The 20,335-nt window shown below is 44.6% G+C and overlaps 1 protein-coding gene across 5 annotated transcripts; it reads left to right on the top strand.

Moving 5' to 3' along the window:
- Positions 1–504: 504 nt before the first annotated feature.
- On the top strand, positions 505–19,756 carry LOC142064593 (hexokinase HKDC1-like). 5 transcript variants are annotated; one of them, XM_075109731.1, is made up of 18 exons: positions 505–783; positions 3,585–3,747; positions 6,298–6,446; positions 6,537–6,656; positions 7,443–7,538; positions 8,907–9,006; positions 9,632–9,815; positions 10,343–10,498; positions 11,264–11,497; positions 12,200–12,504; positions 12,812–12,960; positions 13,049–13,168; positions 14,734–14,829; positions 14,921–15,020; positions 15,951–16,134; positions 16,843–16,998; positions 17,764–17,997; positions 18,630–19,756. In XM_075109731.1, the coding sequence occupies exons 1-18, from the start codon at positions 721–723 to the stop codon at positions 18,772–18,774; spliced, it is 2,754 nt and encodes a 917-aa protein (XP_074965832.1). In that variant the 5' UTR covers positions 505–720; the 3' UTR covers positions 18,775–19,756. The 5 variants fall into 5 exon arrangements, with proteins under 5 accessions (XP_074965832.1, XP_074965835.1, XP_074965834.1 ...); XM_075109734.1 differs by having other exon boundaries at positions 2,765–3,747; XM_075109733.1 differs by having other exon boundaries at positions 2,762–3,747.
- Positions 19,757–20,335: the final 579 nt, after the last annotated feature.

Below are 20,335 nucleotides of genomic sequence, written 5' to 3'. Positions count from 1 at the left end.
TTGGTCTTCAGGGAGGGGTGGAGGGAGCATAATCTGCACAAAACCTCTCTGCTGAAAATTGTGCAAGAGGTATTTCAGCTGGGGGCAGGGGTCTGCGCGTCTCTTCGCTCCTTTACACGGCTGAAGCTTAATTGGAAATAAGCAGCAGATAAGGGTGCACTGTGTGGAACTAGAGCTGAGTTAATTCATGCAGAAGAGATTGTCTCGCAAGTGGGAGTGCTGAGCAGATGGAAGAAACCTCCTAAAATCCTCTCTAACTTTTCAGATTCCCTGCAGCACTTTGTTGCATGCTGTGCCGGTGGGAGCTTGTCAGCACCCTGGGAACGAAGCGGGGCGAAGCAGGACAGGCTGCGTAGCAACTACACTGTGAAGTGGTAACAATTCCCAAGTGGAGCAGTCACAAAATCGATTTTTTTCCCCTTCAGCTTGGCAGCTCTCCAGGTGCCTGCTCTGGCACAATGAAGTGTGTAGCTGGGGAGGGAGGGACTTTGGGTTGATGGGAGGGGGTGATACAAAGAGACAGAAGTTTAGTCATTGAACTGATCACGCTGGACAGATTTATTTCTGGACTCAATTTCCCAGGAACTCCACTATCTCATCCCTGGGGGAAATGCCTCAGCTGAAGTTTCTCTAGCTCCAGCTTCGGGAATAAAGACCTGTCGCATTGGAGTTAGTAACAGCAGCTCTGTCAGTACTAACTCATCCATCTGCTTCAAGAAAATGTTTGCTGTCCACTTGCTAGCTTTCCATTTCACAAAGCTAAAAGAGGATCAAATAAAAAAGGTAAGATGCAGCGTTAGCTGATTCCTATTTTGAGAACTGCGTTACTCAGATACTGCGGGGTCTGCAGTATTTAATGCAGACTAGATAATGGCGTTATCTACTAAAGCCATACAACCAAATGGGGTAATAAGTATTTGGACCCTAAACCACCTGACGAGTGTGAAAAAGGTCTGGTTAGTGCTCTTCCCTGAACAGTTTTAAGTTCTCTTCTAGTGATGGAGTAAATGATCTTCAGTAAGGAAAAGTGGTGCTTAAACTTCATCTAGCATGGTGTGGTGTAGTACAGAGGGCAGAAGGGAACCTCTTGCTGAATTGCCTTGCAAGTGTAGTGTGAAGGATGGGATTTCTAAAGCTGAGTAGGAATCAGACTCACTCACATTGCAGCAGGGGTAGGGAAAACTCCCAGGGTCTTTGGGCCAGGTCTTCTGGGACTCAAGAGGCAGTTCCAGCTGATGTTGGTGTGGGAGAAGTGCCTGTGTCTCCTTTCTCATTGTCCAAACATGGTTGATCACTCTGATGTTTACAGATGTGACCTTTAATTACAATTGGAAAAGCTCAAAATGGCACAGATCTGAAGCCATCAGAACTGGGAGTGAATTGCCTAATGGTTGCTCTTCCCTAATCTACCTTCATGGCTGTGCTGTGATGGTTTTTTGGCTCTCCATCATAACACCATGTGGGACCTGTAAGCTTCTTGGGTCAGAGGTCCTCTGGTTTCTAGACATGTCCCCTGCGGGTCCTCTGTTCTCCTGGCATCTCCACTGAGTGCTTTCTTGTGGCTATTGCTGCCAGGCTCTGTCCTCTTGTTTTCCAGCCAGCTGGAGGTGGGGCTGTTTGCAGATGTGTGGCAGTGTGGTAAATGTAAGGTCGTAGTGGGTAGACATGCCTGCACCAGTAAAGCAAGAAACACTGGTTTGTCCCTTGCTTAAATATGGAGTGGCTTGTTCTTAGGGGGGATTCTTCCACTTGTTCTGCCTTGAAGAGAAGCATTCCAAGAAAGGTCCTGGTATCTCAACAGTCAGATGTCTTCAACTGTCTCTCAGTCATAGGCCTTTTATCCCCAGGGCTTAATACAGTCAGAAGGGGGCCCCAATGCCCTTTCCTTGTGTAAAGATCTGATCTAAGATCTCATCTACACAGCACTATTTCTTCCTACTTTTTACTAAGATAGGGAGGGACCCTGTAGAGCAGTGCTTGGGTAGAGTGGGCTTTTCAGAGGAATATCCAGAGTGTAGTTGAAGGAGGACTTCCCTGAAGTGAGGACAGTGGGGAGGAGGGGACAGTGGGATTCTGGCAAAGCCATTTAAAAAGTTAAATCTTTCTGCTAGGTGCAGACTAGCCCTACCTGGAGGCAGGAAAATGTGCTCATAAGAGATGTCTTCTAAGATGCGCAGGGTAGGGTGTATGGAGCAGAGGTGGTTTCCCCTAAGTAGAAAGAAAGAATGCCTTCCCATCTCTCCCTCACCAGGCTTATTTGCTCTCTGGTGGCAAGAACAAGAGCCTCCCTGCCATGAAAGCGGCGCTGTTTCCATAACTGAGGCAAGACACTTGGAAACAAGAACTGTCCTTATGTGGTGGTGGGGAGGCATTGAGACAGAACTTGGTGTTGCATGGCCTGGCCATTGCTGCGTTTACAAGCAAATGGTATATGAGCAGGCCCTTGGTCTGGCTGTAAATCAGGCTAGATAGTCAGCAGGCTTTCCTGGGCTCTGCCTTATCTAGTTCCTTGGAGAGGACACTCTCCTCCTATGGTTGTAAGTAAACAAGGTGAGGAATGCAATTTCTTTGGGGAGCAGGGAGCTAGTGCGTGTTCTCTGCAAATAGACTTGGTAGTTTTTATTACTGTTTAGGTTTTTTTCCACAGGGACTTCTGTCACAGGTTACTTGGCTCTGTGTGAGAATGCAGAAGTGCTCTATGTCTCCAGTCATTGTGTTTTCTTTTCTTTTTTTTTTTTTTTTTTGGGTATCCCCAAAAAAGCAGTGCTGGTGCTTGGGCTGAGATGGTGGATCCTACACAGTGATGGGGCCTCAAAAAGCCTTGGAGGAAATCAAGTGCTTGTGCAAACAAGGGCTACAAAGAAAAACCTAAATAATGGCCTTTTCAAGGCACAGCTGTATCCAAAGGCAGCTGCTGCTGCTTGCCAATTGCGTCTTGTAGTTTAAGACTTTCTCCTCTGTGTGTCTGTGTTTTGCTGTTAGGTAAGTGCTGGAGTTACTTTCAGGGTCCTGGCTCTTTCAGGTGGCTCATTGCTGACCATCAGTTTCAAATGGGACTGTGAATAGGTAATTAGTTTGTGCCTCATTAATATAGGTGGCCAGTCCAAATTGCAGAAGAGGCCCATTTATCTACAGCATGCGTTCTCTGTTTAAACAATTTAGGTGCTGGGTTCAAAAATGAAATGAACTTGTAGAATCAGAGGGGTGGGGTTTGCGTAGGTGATGTGCTCACTGTCAGTTTGTTACCTATGTGAAAGGAATTATTTTGTCTCCTTAAGATCTGTTTAGCCTCATGTCCATCAAGTGCGTGGGAATGAGCATAGTCATTCCTGTCCAGCATAATGCAGGGGTGCTGCTGGAACTGGAGTTCAGGATTTTCAGATCCTTCATGCCAAACTGCACCCCTCATGCTTAGAAACTAGTGCAGGTGGCTAGGAAGTTCCTACATTTTCTCTGCTTGCAGAGATAAAGGAAGCCTCCACAGTATACACAGGAGTGTAGTGTGAAGGCAGTGCTCATCCCAGGCAGCTGTTGAGCCTTGAGGAGCCTTCATGCCTCCCGAGTAACATCTTTCATCTTTCCAGGTTGACAGGTACCTGTATCACATGCGTCTCTCCGACGATGTCTTGCTGGACGTGATGGCTCGCTTCCAGGCCGAGATGGTGAAGGGCCTGGGGAGAGACACGAACCCCACGGCAACAGTAAAAATGCTGCCGTCGTTTGTGCGCTCACTTCCCGACGGCTCAGGTGAGTTGCCCCTGCTCCATCACAGCAGTGCTGGTTTAGGAAGATGATGGGTTGCTGCCAGTACTTGAGGACAGCACAGCAAAGACACAGGGCAGCCAGTGGCTTCGGGTTACTGCCTATCTCATGTTGAGAAAGCAGGTGTGTATTGAGGAGACAACAGCTTGGAGGAGTGCTGGCAGAGAGTTTTTTCCCTGCACCAGGTGGATTTTGACCTAGTGCTGCTTGTTTGAGGAAAGGACCTAGTAAGTGCTCAGAAAACAGCCTCTTTCATCTGCAAACGTGGCTGTACCTAGTGCAGGCCTCCCTGCATGAGCTATGGCTGGGCACGGCAAGGGCAGCCTCTACAGCTCAGACCCTGCAGTGCAGTGTGCTGCAGGTGTGGGGATGTGGGCAGTGCTGTGGCTCTGGTGTCCATGGAGCTACAGGGAAAGCAGGATGCTGCAGTGAAACCCCTCAAATTGCAGAGTGTCAGCAATGTTGCGTTCTCAGAGCTGTGACCCCTTCTTGGCTTCTGACAGCAAACTCTGCACTGCCTTCTCTTATGGTCCCAAAAAATGGTCTTCTCTTGCCCTTCCTTGCCTTCTGCATTGGGAAAATCTGCTTCTGGATGAGGTCTGCCAGGAAACAGCCTGCTCTGCTGCTGCAGCTGGATCCTTGTTTCTGGTTGCCCTCAAGACTTAGAGAGGGAGAAAGTGCAGTGGTGTCCTCTGGGAGGATGTGAAGTGAGGTAGGATCTAAGAGCCTGTCTTGGGGAAGTGTGCACATCCAAAATAACTCTCCTGCCTCAGCTGGCTGCCAGCAGTGCAGGCTGACAGAAAATGATGTTTTTCCCGGGTTTAACCAAGTCTCTGAATTTGTGCTGGACTCTGTGTCTGGCCTAGGTCAGGACTCTGTGTTTAACAGCTGTTCATACAGAAAACTTAAATGTTTGCTTTGTACCTCATTTCCACAGGACTTCATTCCTTCATTCCTTCTGAAGGTAACTTTTCCACAATTAAATGAGAAATAATGGCTTTAATGGCATAAAGGGAATGTTTGGAAGCCAGTCCTTTGAAATGAGGGACATCTGAGAGAAATTATATACAAACCACTGGAAAACTGCCTGGCTGGAACTGGGCACTCTTCCTTTTGCTGCTACCTTCACCAAAGAAAAAAGAAATATTAGCTTAACCCTTCCTAGCTCTGTGACTGTCACTGGTTCTGAGGTCTTACATGACACTGACCCTGTCCTGAAATTGCAGGGACCACTTGAGGTCAGGAGTCTTGGAAAATTGCATGTAGTGTTATCACTGTTGCAAGACTTCATGTTCCTCAAGGCCAGCTTTGGACAATGCTCTGTTGGCCTGCGTGACCTTTCCGGTATGTCAAGGACATGCTGCAGAGTCAAGCTGAGCTATGTCTTATTGATACACTGCCTATTTTAAGAATCACATTGATTTGTCACTTTTTGCTCTCTTGCAAAATCTTTCTTCGTTATTTTTTTTCCATACAAAAGCTTCCAGAAGGTTTAAACACCTCAAACATGGCTGGATTTTCCCATTTGCAATAGCAACAAACTTTCAGATTTTTCAGTGCCCTCAGTGTTGCTACCTGAAATGACCCATGTGGAGCATCATCAGTTTTTAATAATTTAGGGATTAATGGTCTGACTAATGTCACAGTTTACTGAGTATAACCCAATTTGCCTCCTCACCTTTGTGATATCTGACCATGGTATTACAGGTAGAATTTCTTGCTTCCTTCCCTTTCAGGCCAGATTTGATAAAATTTAGTCAGATGTTTGGATTGTGGCACAAAGATCATGCAAGGCTATGCACATGCTACTGCATTTTCCTTTGGAGTATGGCCTTCTCCTGTGCATGAGGTGAATAGATAATTGCTTTATTGTAGCACTGACGCCAAACTGTCCTTCCATCTGAGGTCTCCTGCTAGATGTGTTTGAGCTAAGAGAGCTGCCGACTGAGAAACAGGATGGTACTTTTACAGAAACGCCTAAAGGCATTTGGAAATGCTTGTGTCGGTTGACTTTGACTGGCAAACTAGCCTTGCCCCACTTGGAAGTTGGCTTCTGCAGTAGGGCCAAGTCTTAACATGGGACTGCAAGTCCTTCATCCTTTGCTGGATGTAGGTAATGGTTTCGAACTCCATTTCTCCACTTTTCAGGTGTCCAGCAGGTTTTGCAGACCCTGTGTGCTCTGGTTGGCTTTGCAGTTGCTTTGGGCCTCTCTTGTGGAAAAGCTTATCCCTCTGCAGTTTGAAAACATGCTACTGTGGAAGGAGCAGGGTGGGCAAAACCAGGCTGCTAGATAAAAATGAAATTAGTTGCCACGTAGCAGGCTAACAGGAGGGACATGATGCCCTTGCTTTAGGTTTGCCAGCTCTCAGCCTTCCTGGCAATGTTCCCAGGCCCATAGGATAAGGACCTGCCATGACGGGGCAGGAGAGGCTGTGGCTGCAGTGAGGCAGGGGCCCTGGGCTGTGGCCTTCAGCGTGGCAGCCGGGCCATGGTTCTCGGCCATCACTGGTGATGGTTGCCCACTTGTGTTGCAGAGAAGGGTGACTTCCTTGCTGTTGACCTGGGTGGCTCCCAGTTTCGTGCCCACCGGGTGAAGGTGTTTGATGACGGGAAGCAGAGCAGCCAGCTGGAGAGCAAGTTTTACCCCACACCCAAGGAGATCATACAGGGGAACGGAGCTGAGGTAGGGCACGCAGGGTCTTCTGTGGTGGTGCTGTGCTTGAGCGCATGCCTGCCAGACACAGCCTGACTCTGTCCTCTCCTTTCCATGCAGCTCTTTGATTACGTTGCTGACTGCCTGTTAGACTTCATGGAGACCAAAAACCTGAAGCATAGGAAGTTACCTCTTGGATTTACATTTTCTTTTCCATGCAAACAGACCAAATTGGAAGAGGTAAGATGTGAAAAGAAACATTATTAGCAAGTCTGGCTCCTTGCAAAACCCAGAGAAGCTGTTGCATGGGAGTGTTACCCTGTGGCCTTTCTGTGGGGTCATTTTTACATAGCTCTCTGAAGAAGGCATGGATAACCGTTAGCATTTAACTAGGCTACTGTTCAAACACTCATTTCCCATCTCAGGGCAACGTGATCTTTAAGCTAAAGCTATTCTTTTACTTAATTAGTATGAGATTCCATAGTAACCACATGCCCTACATATTAGAGTGTAAACCACATACTTTTGTGTCCTGAAGCATGTTTCTTTTTTAATTACTCATTCAATTTCTTTTTTACAATTGATTCTAAATAGGAAAGACTTGTAGCAGAGCTGTTTGAAAGGCCACATGAGGAAATGAAGGGCTAGTTGCAATTATTCTGTGGCCTCTTATTCTAGCCTCTTTTTTATTTCTAGGCATCTGTGCTTTGGGTTCCAGTCCTGCAAATGCTTTTTGCTTAATGCTATTACTTTGTGATGAGCATCAGGAAAGCCACACATGCTTTAAACAAAGCACAAGGAGATGCATTTGCAGGATTGGGACTCTGTAACTGTACGTGTTTAGTTGTGTTTGTACTGACAGGCACCCCTGCCAGTACAGGTGAGATATTCTGCTGTGACTTATTTTGGCCCACGTTTTAATGTGTGGAGAGACATAGTGGGCTTCTCCACAGACTTTGGCTGTCTTTGTGGGAGGTTTCTATGCTAAAGTTGGAGCTTTTGGGTCACTGGACTGTTACTTTGCAGGGGGTTCTTCTTGCCTGGACAAAACACTTCAAAGTTCGAGGAGTTCAGGACACAGATGTGGTCAGCTCTCTGCGCAAAGCCCTCCAGAAGCATAAGGCAAGTTTTGTACCTGCAGGAGGTGAACCAAAGTGGCCCCAGATTGTTCTCTTGGGAAATCAGCTGTTGGTGTGTGGGTTGTTTTGGGAATTGTCGGACATCCTTCAGGGACAGCCAGTAACAAATGTCCAACATAGCTGTATATCTAGTATACAGGGCTCTCCCTCAGAACTGAAGCTGTGGAAGGGGACATGCGGCTGCAAATCAGGCTGCCCCAGGTCAAACAGTGATGGCAACTGCGTGCTGATAAACTGGGCTGACGGTGGAGGTGGACCAGTGTGGCTCCACTGTCCGTCTGAACTAAAGGGAGTCTGTTGTGAACCTATTTGTAAAGATGTGCATACACGCCGTGTTTTGTAGCTTGGTTTGTGGGACAAAGGTTGGGAGGGGAACCTATCGTCTGATTGGCACACCTAACTCTACCAGGGCTTGTCAGCCTGTTTCAGTCTGTGGGATGGAGTGATTGATGGTAATTATTAAGGTCACCAGTAAGACTGGTTAAATCTGCCCTTGAACTAGTGTATACCTTTGAATATCATTATGTTTTAATATTTTGGAAAGCCTTGTTTTTCATGTTTGGTGCTATTGGTAACATCATCTAAGAAACACAAAGCATCTTTCCACACCTTGACATCTTTGTACTAAAAAGGAAATTCTTCTGTTTTCTCACATGGTTAAAATCCAGCCTTGACTTTGATTCACCTCTTTTTCTGCATCAGTCTTGGTGTAGTTAGGAGGAACAAAGGATCTGAGACTTCCTGGGTGAAGTCAACCCCCCTGTTAGTGTTGGCATCTGAGTACAAGAATCCTTTGGTAACTTTCATTTTTACTTTATCAAGTTACCTCAGTGTGAAAGGAAGACTGCACAGCTTTGATGGAAATGCTTTTTGCTTGAGTGTGATATTGGTGCGTAGCCTTGTGTTGAATAGCTGCCTTTATGTATGTGTATTTTCTGTCCTATTTGGTGGGATCTGCTCAAGGGGTAAGACATTATGCTAGCATGCAGTCCATAAGGACAGATACACAGGTGTGTAAATTGTACTGTATTTTAAATACATATGTAATAATTGTATTGTCAAACCACTAAGATGTTGCTTTTCTGGCAAACAAGGTTGGATTGGGGAAAAACAAGTCCTGCAAGCGAAGATCCTGGCTGGCCAAACACTTGAGAATTCAGAGATGTTTGTTACTTTACAGGGTTGTGGGGATAGCACTATAAAAGGAAGTGGTGTGTCTTTCAACTGAAGGCCTTTCCTGAACCAGGCCTTCAAAGTACGACCTGGGGAGTATGTCTGCATGCTGTTGCTTTAACACACAGGAGGCTTTCTAAGCTTTTTTCCTGTTAATCACCCATCTTTATGCTATTAGGACATAGATGTTGATGTTTTGGCACTGGTTAACGACACTGTGGGAACCATGATGACTTGCGGATATGATGACCAGCGCTGTGAAGTTGGACTCATAATTGGTAATTTTTTCTGTTCACTAAGTAGGTTTTTTTTCCCCCCCTCATTTGTTAATCCTAACAGATCTGGAGTAGAAGGGAGTGTCCCAGTACAGGAAAGAGCAGGAAGAAAATAGAAAAAACAATGGTTAGATTTTCAAGCCTGGCTGCCTTCTGTAAAGCAGCTGTTTTTATGCTGATCACATTGCCATCAAATACCACAGTCCCCATTTTGTCTGGGTTCGGTTGTGTGACCAGCATGCTAAACTTTTCTGCTGACTGTATTGAAAATTGTCTGTCCAGAGAAAGCTGAATTCCTCTCACGTCTGGTAGTTAGGATCGGCTATGCTTTCCACAGCGTCTCCACCTCTTGCACCATGGTGGCTTTTTTAAGGCACATAGAAGTATATTTGAAAAAGAAAAACAAGTCAAGCCTTAGATTAATTTCCAGTATTTTTCACTCACTGTGAAATTATTATTTAAGAAGTGCAGGTGGCTTGATATTAGCATCCTGTACCACAGGGTTATGTATTTATAGTTTCTTCCAAAGACAATATATTGACTTATCCAAACATGTGAACTTAAAACCAACAAAAAGCAGACCTGAGGCAAACAGGTAATTTATCCACACTGGCTCCAACATGCACAGGGACTGGCACCAACGCATGCTACATGGAGGAAATGAGGCACATTGATCTGGTGGAAGGTGATGAAGGGAGGATGTGCGTTAACACAGAGTGGGGCGCCTTTGGAGATGATGGTGCTTTGGATGACCTCCGCACAGAGTTTGATCGGGAGCTTGATCTGGGATCTCTCAATCCTGGAAAACAATTGTAAGTGATTCCCTGGCTGATTTCCCTCAGCAGTCTGAGTTCTCTGAGTGAATTTCCAGCATACGCTGGGAGCTCCTTTGGAACAGAAATCAGGCTGAGTGACCTGAGTTGACTTAATCCTGGACCTTTCCTTTCTGGGAAGGGTGGGTACCTTTCACACCTCCCTGCGTCTCAGGCCAAGGGGTTGCTGCCGCAGTTGCTAATGTGTCATTAAAAATAGGTGGTTGCTCTGTTGTGATGCTGTGGAGGGGTAAAGAAGGAGGAAGATGAACAAAGGGCATATTTAAAGCCTGGTTCATCAAAACTGCTTCTACTGTCTGAGCTGCTCGCAAGTCTTTTGAATGTTCTCTTTAACCGCTCAGTTATTCTGAGGGGCTGTTGTTGGGTCCCAGGACCTCAGGATGGCATCCCATCTGCAACTTAGCTCCCGAACACCTTTTGTATGTGCTTAGATATGATCAACCTGCATAAGAACGTAAGATGCTCGAACTTCTCATGGCCGTAATCCTTCCTGTGCCTCATTCCAGGTTTGAGAAGATGATCAGCAGCCTGTATTTGGGGGAACTTGTAAGACTCATTCTCCTAAAAATGACAAAGGAAGGTCTGCTCTTTGGTGGGAAAGTGTCAACAGCCCTGCTTACTAAGGGCAAGATTGAAATGAAACACGTGTCTGCAATGGAAAAGTAAGAACCTGCAATATGCTGTGTGAAAGTGGCTGTTAGTCTTTCACAAGCACAGCAATGATAATTAACACGTAATCTGTGAGTACTGGGAACAATCCTGAACTGTTCAACCCGATTTTGCTTTTGCCCAGGAGAAAAGTTGATCCTTCTGTAAGTAGGAATTGGTGGAAAATTAAGTTTTAGCAAAGTACCACAGCAGCAAAGGTATTGGTAACCCACACAGATGCAGGTTGTTTAGATAACCTCTTTGAAGGGCTGAGCACATGGGATGACTGTTGTAGTTTTCAGCTTCTGTGATGTGAGAATACTGGAGTTGTGGAGATGTAATACAGACTCTGGATCACCTAATGGATAACTACATGGGAAAACTGACAGATTCTGGTGTTTTAAAGAGGAATCCCGGTTCACATTGTTGCTCCAGGAATAATTTTCTTTCTTGTATTAGTGAAGCTGTGCCTCTATTCCTGTGCTCTCCTTCTGTGGACTGAATATTTTATCCTGTTCTCTTCTTGGCCAGCTAATGGGTATGTCTCACCAAAAACTGAACCCCAGGAAGCAGCCTCTTAAAAGTCTGTCTCTCCCCTGGGTACTTTTGGGAGTAGTGCGGGAAAGACGTGACTGGGTTATGGGAACCAATTATGACGCTGCCTGATAGGTTGTGCCCTGGTCTTCTCCCATTGCTTTTTGAAACAACATGCAGATATTGATTTGTGTTCTGCCTTAATATCCTTGCATTAGACTATGTATTCTTTTATGTTGGGGTAGATATAAGGAAGGTCTGAGCAACACAAAAGAGATCCTTACAGAGCTGAACCTGTTTCCCTCTGAAGAGGACTGCATCGCTGTTCAGCATGTCTGCACCATCGTCTCCTTCCGCTCGGCCAACCTCTGTGCTGCTGCCTTAGCAGCCATACTGACCCGACTGAGAGAGAATAAAAAACTGTTGAGGATGCGAACCACTGTTGGGATTGATGGGGGGCTCTATAAAACCCACCCCCAGTAAGTAATTAAAGAGGATTTTATGATTGCTGGCCACATACTGATGTTGCAAAGAGTCTCCATCTGCACATATATATGGCTTTTCAGATAACTGCTGGTTTTGCTTCAGGATTGGGATGAGATTTGGTGGAGTGCGGAGGATCAGACTGGATTAGTTAGTGCAAAGTGGTCTCAGGAGCTTTAGATCTTGAATTGGGGTGGGAACAACATGTCATGTGGGATAGTGGTGTCTGGGAAGGAGCAACTGATTCCTCAAGTGAGTCTTGGGCCTCCTGGGCACTTGCAGTTCATGGTGGGTTGGGCTTGTTTGTTTGTTTGCTTGTTTGTTGGTTTTGTTTTTTTTTTCCATTTTTGAACCTGTGCTTTCCCAGACTAGAAGTCTGATTCCAGATGGCGACTCTCACCCTCTGTTTGTGATTTTGACTCTCCACTGTTGACTGTTTTTCCTCCAGTGTCCCCCTCTCTTGGCACTGACACTTGTTTAGAGGTATCTTCATGTTCCTCTAAATGTACAGGTTCTCCAGGATAGCCAGAAATCAGGAGCATTGTACCCATTTCCTAGACCAGTTTCTGACCTTGTGCTCCTCTGGCTGTGCTTCAGCACTTGTGCTATTGGATGTGTGCATGTATTGTAAGTGTATAGGAAGTAAACCATGCACGAAACGCCTGTGGGGAGTCTAAAGAAACTCTCTGTTCCTGTAGGTATGCCAAGCGTCTGCACAAGGTGGTGAGAAGGCTGGTCCCAAACTGTGATGTTCGGTTTCTCCTCTCTGTGAGTGGCAGTGGGAAGGGGGCTGCCGTGGTCACGGCGGTGGCATACAGGCTGGCTGCTCAGCGCAAGCAAATTGATGCCACTCTTGCACCATTTCTGCTGTCCCTGGACGCCCTCAGAGAAGTTAAGAAAAAAATGAGGACTGAGCTGGAATATGGGCTAAAGCGAGAATCGCAAGCCAGTGCCACAGTGAAGATGTTACCCACGTACGTCTGTGGGACACCGGATGGAACAGGTGAATTCATTTTGTGATCACCTGGATGTGGTGCAGGAAAGTTGCTTGTCTGTTTTCCGGGGGGAATATGCCAATTATTGTGGCAAATGCCAGCGTGATTTATGTTGGCAAACTGGTGCTTCCTGCGATGTTACCTGGCTGGCCCTTCAGCCCCGTGCTATCAGACTGATGGAATAAATGCCACAGGGAGCAGTGTGCTGTCATTGGCACAGATGAAGTTTTTTGGGATGTGTAGCAGAGTATGCCGTTTTGACTGGCAGACATGCTACGAGAAGCACCAAAATGAAATACCTTTCTTCTTTTACAGAGAAAGGGAAGTTCCTTGCCCTTGATCTTGGTGGAACAAATTTCAGGGTTCTGCTGGTCAAAATCAGAAGTGGGAGAAGAAGATCAGTGCAAATGTATAACAAAATCTTTGCCATTCCTTTGGAGATCATGCAAGGGACAGGGGAAGAGGTAATCTCTAATGAATGTTTAACTGATCCAGCCAAGGCCCATTGCGTGGGATTACTGTGAGGTTTATGTGCTTTTTCTGTCCTTCCAGCTCTTTGACCATATTGTCCAGTGTATAGCAGACTTTCTGGAGTATATGGGGATCAAAGGTGCTCGACTGCCTCTGGGCTTCACCTTCTCCTTCCCGTGCAGGCAAGCCAGCATTGACAAGGTAAGAGCTGCAACACAGAGTGGGTCAAGTGGCAGCTGTGCATCTGCTTGGTAAATGACATCATTTTGGGTGAGGGTGACTTGTTAGTTTGGAGACTGCAAACAAAAAGTGTTTCATTAGAAAGTTACTGTCCTATGTGCATATGGGAGGTAGAACTTTCACCTCTGGTATCTGATAAGAGATGGATGTTACTTCCTTTTATTCTATAATGATTAAGCCCTTACAACAGTGAAATGACTAGATATTTTTAATTCCAGCCCAGGAATCTTTTATGCTGCCTTAATTCTTCAATGGCAAGAGAGAACAGATGCCTCCTACTTGCTCAGCTACAATGCCAGGCTATTTTCCTAACTGTGCTGCACAACTCTGACTGTATAATGCCTGCACTACATTAGTTTCTTTTTGTTGAGTTGTCAGTGGGCAGAACTGAGCTTCCTTGCTCAGCTTGGAAGGATTGGACCTCTCAGATTTCTTAATTTGACACATATGGCTTATTGACAGATACCATATCTTCATCTTTCCAGATCTGATGTGAGAAAAAAAAAGAATTAAAAAATCAAATTCAGGAAGAAATAATTCTCAATTATTCTGACGCATTTCCAAAGAGGGGTAGGGGAGGTTGTGCTGCTTAATTCTACTCCAATATGTAGGATACTGGGGGTATGAGAGACCGATATTTTATTGAATGTTTTCATGTCCTGGTGGGTTTCACAATAGCTTTTAAGTCTAGCAGCTAGTCTACTCTGTCTCAATTTTAAGATCACAGTTGAGAGTATAGACTGACTTGGCTACTTGAGGGGAGACCGCTCAATATGCCTTCCAAACCTAGAGCATATTTTTTAGGTCTCAACAGATGATGAGGAAACAAATTCCACATCAGTGGTGGTAAACTGAGTGAGAGACACCTTTGTCAGGGTCCCGTAGTATGTCGCCCTGTGTGTTTGATCTGTTACTGTTGCTAGAACTTGAGGTATTTTTAAGAGCAGGTTTTTTTCCCAGTTGGCCTCTTTTTTTTCTTATTTGGACAGGCAGTCCAGAGCCAGTTACCAAGTGGAATGCTAATTCACATAACCTGGAAAACTACTTCCTTCAGGCCAGGTTGCTGTCCAAAAAGAAACAAATCAGTGTTGCCTGGAGTAGTAGGATGATACCAAGCGTCCTTCAGTAAACAAGCCAAAAATTAACAGTAGATATTAATGAATATGTAATTATTTACAGCAAAAACAGTTTTTACATTCTTTCCTGCCCACATAATGCAATGGCTGTGTGCATAGAAGAAGGTGAGATGGGACCGTTTCCCAAATGAGAAGAGTGTTAGAAGGCACTGAACTGGCAGCCTCTTGGTAAATAGCTGAGTAAATCTGGAGTCACTACCATCAGCAGCTGAGTAACAAAGATACGTGCACACACGCTCTGCACTAGACACTCACAGTAACCTGTCCGGGGGAATACATTATTTAAAAAAGACTCGAGGGAGGGGGGGTGGAGAGAAGAAAAGACTGGTGCTTGGAACTTCTAGTATTCTCTCTGTCTTCACTTATGATTTTCTTCTTCTTCTGTTTCAGGGAACGCTTGTGGGATGGACAAAAGGTTTCAAGGCAACAGACTGTGAGGGGGAAGATGTTGTTGATATGCTGAGAGAGGCCATCAGAAGAAGAAATGTGAGCTATTCTTTTCTGTTCTCTTTGGTGTATTTAATATACGTTCCATCTTCCTCTGGGACCCCACTACTGACTGTGACTTGTGTTTTAGGAGTTTGACCTGGACATTGTAGCAGTGGTGAATGACACCGTTGGGACAATGATGACGTGTGGATATGAGGATCCGAACTGTGAGATTGGCCTTATCGCAGGTACGGTGATACTGAAGTGACCACCGTAAGAAGAAAGCATATATGCAGGTTCTAGGTTAATATATGATGTTACTAGTCACTTGGATTTCCTGGCAGATTTGTATGGTATTTAAAAGAGAATGTAATAGTACCTGTAGCAGATAGGATCCTGAAACTGTTGGACTTTTGATCATATCTCTGGTGGTGCCTAACAAGTGGGTGCCTGGTAAAAGAATATGGGCATAGTAGATATAGCATGAATCCTCATTTTGGCAAGTATTGATATTTACTGTGTAGCCACGTCATAGACCTTGGAACTAGAAAGTATTTCTAAAAATGTGAATGAATTCTTTTTGGGCTTTCTAGATGATTCCTCCAGTAGATCCCTCCAAGTTTTCAACCAGGAATACATCTAAGCATGTTGGAAAATAGACAGTTCTGGATGGCTAAGTGCACCAGTTATCTCATTTTGTTTGGAGGACTGGTCCTTATATTAGTTAACATAACCCATGTTGTAAGTGATGAGGTCCTGTTCACCAAGTAATTTCAGACTTGGTAGCTGCCTGAGTGGCTGCTAGGCAGGGTTTGCTTTCGGGAGCGTGCTGTCATGCAAGATGATTTGTGGTGCATTACAACCAGGCTGGCAGCAATGACCGATCAGTGCTTGCCAACAGCTGCCAAAGCCATTTCTGACCTGAAACAGAGTCTTCGTTCCTCTATGCTGGGAATTTTCTGCACAGGACCCATTTTACTTGGTAACATTCTGTTGTGATAAATTACAGCACTCTGAGCGTTACTGGCTAGCACTTGCTTCTGTGAGATATGGTGAGATCTTTGGAATTTGGGATATGGAGAGGAGAGCTTTTAAGATGATCGCTGCAATTATCTTCCGTGCATTTCATCTGCTACTTCACTGTTCTGGCTGAAGCCTTGTCACTTCTTTCCTCCTAGGAACAGGCAGCAATGTGTGCTACATGGAGGACATGAAAAACATAGAAATAGTGGAAGGGAATGAAGGAAAAATGTGCATTAATACAGAATGGGGAGGATTTGGTGACAATGGCTGCATCGACAACATCAGAACAAAGTATGATAAAGAAGTAGATGAAGGCTCACTAAATCCAGGGAAACAGAGGTAAATGTGATGGGCCCGATGCTAAGAGCCTGATTAAGTCACTCTTGAAGACACACTGGCTGCTTTTTAAAATGTGCTTAATGAGTGAATAATCAGAAAGCGCATTATAATATTAAATTTCATTTGTTGCATGGTAAGTAATGCAAATATCCAGGCAAAAGCCAACGATGTACATTGTTTCTATTACCACAGCACTGCTTTCACCTTAGGGCAGTTACCAAACAGTGCAGCTCTTAAGATTTCCCTGCAAAATGTAGGCCTTGCTGTATTCTTCCTCTTGGATGATTTTTTCCAAGGTAAAGTACAATTCGCGCAAGAGGATGACTGAACTTGACCGTTCTTTGTTTGATAAAGACAGCATTGGTTGTATATGACTCCCTGGTGATTGCATGGCGGGGACAGGGAAATGTTTCGCTTCTGTGTGGACTCTGGCTTTAACATTATATTCTGTTTAATATTGCAAGTTTTTTTCTAGTTCTGTTATCTTTTAACATAGGTAAATATGTTGTAATTAATGTTTGCACTTGAAGTCACTGCAACAGATTTTTGATAGTTAAAAGATGGAGTTCAATGGCTATTGCTCTGCAGGCTTTTACTGCTTTTACTGCTTTTTCGAGAGTTGATAGGGCATGTATATACCACTCACGTTAAACAGAGCTAACATGCCATCTCTTTAAAAGCACATTTTTTTCTTTTATAACATAACAGGTATGAAAAAATGACCAGTGGAATGTACCTAGGTGAAATAGTAAGGCAAATTTTGATCGACTTAACCAAACAAGGACTGCTGTTCAGAGGACAGATTTCAGAATCACTCACGAAAAGAGGCATATTTGAAACAAAATTCCTGTCTCAGATTGAGAGGTAAAGTTATTAGATTTACATGGTTTAAATTGTTCAGGTCTTCTGGGACCTCTAGAAAATAACCTTCTGCAAGTGTGTGGAACCCTTTCCTTCAAGAAGTCAATTATAGTTTTCTTCTTTGCACACCTGCCCCCGCCCCGCTCCCCCAGCCCCAGAATAAAAGCCAAAACCGAGGAACTGGCGGAGTTCCAGAATTATTCTGTAATTACATGGATTATCATTTCCTGTTGACACAGCTGTGTTATCTTGGATGCCTTAACTGTCAAGCATGATTATCCTTGGAGTGTTTCTTGTAGGACTAAAAATATTACTTATTAAAACAAAAAAGTCAGTGGTCTATGAGTACCCCATGAATACGTCCTTACCTGCATATCTGTGCATGATTGCAATGGCCTTCCAGGCTATTTGAAACCCTTTCTGCTGTTGAAAATCTAGCAAGGTAGTGTCTCAGCCTCGAGATCAAAAATAACACAGCCAGGTGGCTGATCTGGTCCAGCTCCCTCATGACTTTGGGAGTTGGGTGAATAACTGCTGTTTGCGCCTTCTGGAAATGCAGTGTAACGTAGCAAAGGGCATGCCAGGAGCAAGTTTTCAATCTGAATTCAGACTGGAATCTGCCTTAAAAACAATTGGAGAGTGTTAGAGTTGGAGAAGTGCTCCCATTAATTTGAATCATGGCAGACTCTCGGCTGTAAGACGTCCATTTGTATGCCTGCTGAAGCTTCCCCTAATGCCTTGCTGCTGCATGTACTTCCCTTTGTGCAGCGACCGGCTCGCCCTCCTCCAAGTCCGGCGAATTCTGCAACAGCTCGGCCTGGACAGCACGTGTGAAGACAGCATCATCGTCAAAGAGGTATGTGGAGCTGTTTCGAAGAGAGCCGCCCAGCTCTGTGGGGCAGGACTGGCAGCTATTGTAGAGAAGAAGAGAGAAAACCGAGGTGTGGAGCATTTGAAAATCACCGTTGGAGTAGATGGGACTTTGTACAAGCTCCATCCACAGTGAGTACCTTGGTACCACTTCCCTTTGCTTTTTTCTCATTTCCACTGTGAAAATGTTCCGAGCTGTACCAGCTTTCTGCTGAGGTGATAAAAATTGAGAAGGTGTACAGATTTAACATGTTTCCCTGCATCCTGTCATTTCCCTTGCCTAGCCAAAGGTTCAAAAATTGCAAAGTCAAGTCCAGTTACCACTGGGAGGCTCTTTTCTCTGGAGTGTTGAGCGACCTTACTCTTCTAATCTTTATTTTCCAATGTTTTTGGCATATTTCTGCAATATCTGGGTGTCCCAGAGGGAAAGCTGTGTTGAGTTTTTGGAGTTGGGTCATTATTTTGTGGGCAAGCCCTAGAAGTAGATACATTAGCTTTTGAGTTGGGATCTCTAAAGGCAAGGGGACTGTCTGGCATCATGGTGAACAAAATTAAAGTGGAGAAATAGAAATTAAAATCTTGATTGTGTACAGAAACGTGTCTGTCTCATGAATAGAAAGAAAAACAAACAAAAAGGGATGCTGTGGAGAACCAGTGGAAGATGTTGGCTGAGGTTATGATTCCTTGCTAATAAATAAATACAAAGATCTCAGACCAGAAAGCAGCTGCTAAAATGTTCAGTTCTTCTCTCCCTTTCCTTTCAGTTTTTCTAGAGTCCTGCGGGAAACAGTGAAGGAACTGGCACCTAAGTGTGATGTGACGTTCATGCTCTCAGAAGATGGAAGTGGGAAGGGAGCTGCCCTCATTACTGCAGTAGCAAAAAGGTTGCATAATATTGGACAGAAGTAAAAATGAGAGGTCAAGTCATTTCAGCACTGCCAGGCGTGTGCACTAGAGGTTTAATGAGCGGTGATTCAGGATAGCTTTGCCAGACACCAGTACACAGGTACCTGTTTTCAGGGAGCAGCTGGTTCTTGACTAACCAGGATTGTGGATTTTTGTCCTTTGATAACTTGGATCAGGTGTTTCTGCTCCCCACTGGCATTATGTCTTGGCACACCACAATCTACTCAGTTCTGTGCTTCCTGCAATGCATCTATAATGCACATGGGAGAGTGAAAACAAAACAAACAAACAAACAAAAAAAATCAACCCCAAATGTGTCTTTTTACAGTGGCATAATTAAGCTACTGCACTGCAACTGAATTTATCACCAGTTTCTTAGGATTTTTGTGTGTTTTAGTTTTGGCTTGGCCTGGCTCAAGGAATACTGAGGTCCTGGTATTGCATACATCTAATGGACGTGTTTGTTCAATGCTTCACAGGTTTTACGATAAATCTGCAAGTAAAATAAATTAATGAGCTTTGGTCAGTGATGCTCCCCCACCACTGCTACATTGGTTGCAAGTGTGTTGTATTGTAAAACTTCCCTGAGGACAGGAGGCATGCTTCGTAAATGAATGTAAAGGAAAAAATATGATTCCACAAAATATCCGTATGTATCAAAATATATTAATGCATTTGAGTGCGCATAAACCTAAACCAACGCTGGATGGATTCTGACTGTGACTGATTCTTTTGATACTGGGGGAAGAGAGGATGTGGAAACAGCTAGTCTGCTATGTCTATGTCAGGGCTACCTAGAGAGTATCAAATCTGTTCATCTTTAGGCTGCCAAAAAAGCTGTGTAGAGAGAAAAAAAAAAGTCACCTGAATTTCTGAAATTCTCCCCTTTGTTTTCCCTCAGTTATCTCCTTGCCTGTTCATGTTGCTCGCTGCTATGCCTGTCTGTAGTCTGTTGTAAATAAATCTGTGGTGCTGTGAGCCTTCACTTCTCTGTCTAGTGCCTCTTCTGAGTTGTGGGAAGAACATGTAGACAAGTGGGAGCTTTCTTTAAACCTATCCGTAATGGTACTCAGCCGCACTGCAGTTATGATGAAGGTGGGTCAAGGATAGGGCCTGTCAAGCTGCAGCCAAATTTGCCTGTTTCTCAACACTGATAAAGCACCATTTTATTTGGCAGTAGCATGCCCAAAGGCATGCAAACACCAGGAAAATAACCTGTGCCCTTCTGTGACCAAACATCTCTCACCTGAGTTACCCATCTCAGAATAAACTGAAACAATAATAGGGTACAGAGAAGCAGCAAATCTGTGGCCTGCTATTCTCTGTTCCCAAGGTCTCCTGTATCTCCTTTAATCCACTCTTCTTGGGTATTTGCCTCCTTTCAGACTGGCAGCAGAAAGTGGGGTCAAGAAACGTGCTTTAAGCCTAGTTAGGTCAAAAGTAACTATCGTGCAGGGGGATAAGCAGTTCAGTTTATGTGATAATCTGTAACAAGGCTGAGGGGTTTAAATTTAGCAATGGCAAATTAAAAATCTGAAGCTACAGACCTTTTCTGTTTCGTAGT

The sequence above is a fragment of the Phalacrocorax aristotelis genome, chromosome 14 (genome assembly GCF_949628215.1).
Source record: "Phalacrocorax aristotelis chromosome 14, bGulAri2.1, whole genome shotgun sequence".
Classification (NCBI taxonomy): Eukaryota; Metazoa; Chordata; class Aves; order Suliformes; family Phalacrocoracidae; genus Phalacrocorax; species Phalacrocorax aristotelis.
This window is presented reverse-complemented; position numbering and strand designations above follow the sequence as displayed.

What these genes read in the sequence shown, in the direction of transcription:
- LOC142064593 (XM_075109731.1), top strand. Translation starts at nt 721, where the DNA reads ATGTTTGCTGTCCACTTGCTAGCTTTCCATTTCACAAAGCTAAAAGAG. An exon ending in AACAGACCAAATTGGAAGAG is followed by an intron (nt 6,657 to 7,442) that starts GTAAGATGTGAA and finishes GTTACTTTGCAG; the next exon opens with GGGGTTCTTCTTGCCTGGAC. An exon ending in TGGGACACCGGATGGAACAG is followed by an intron (nt 12,505 to 12,811) that starts GTGAATTCATTT and finishes CTTCTTTTACAG; the next exon opens with AGAAAGGGAAGTTCCTTGCC.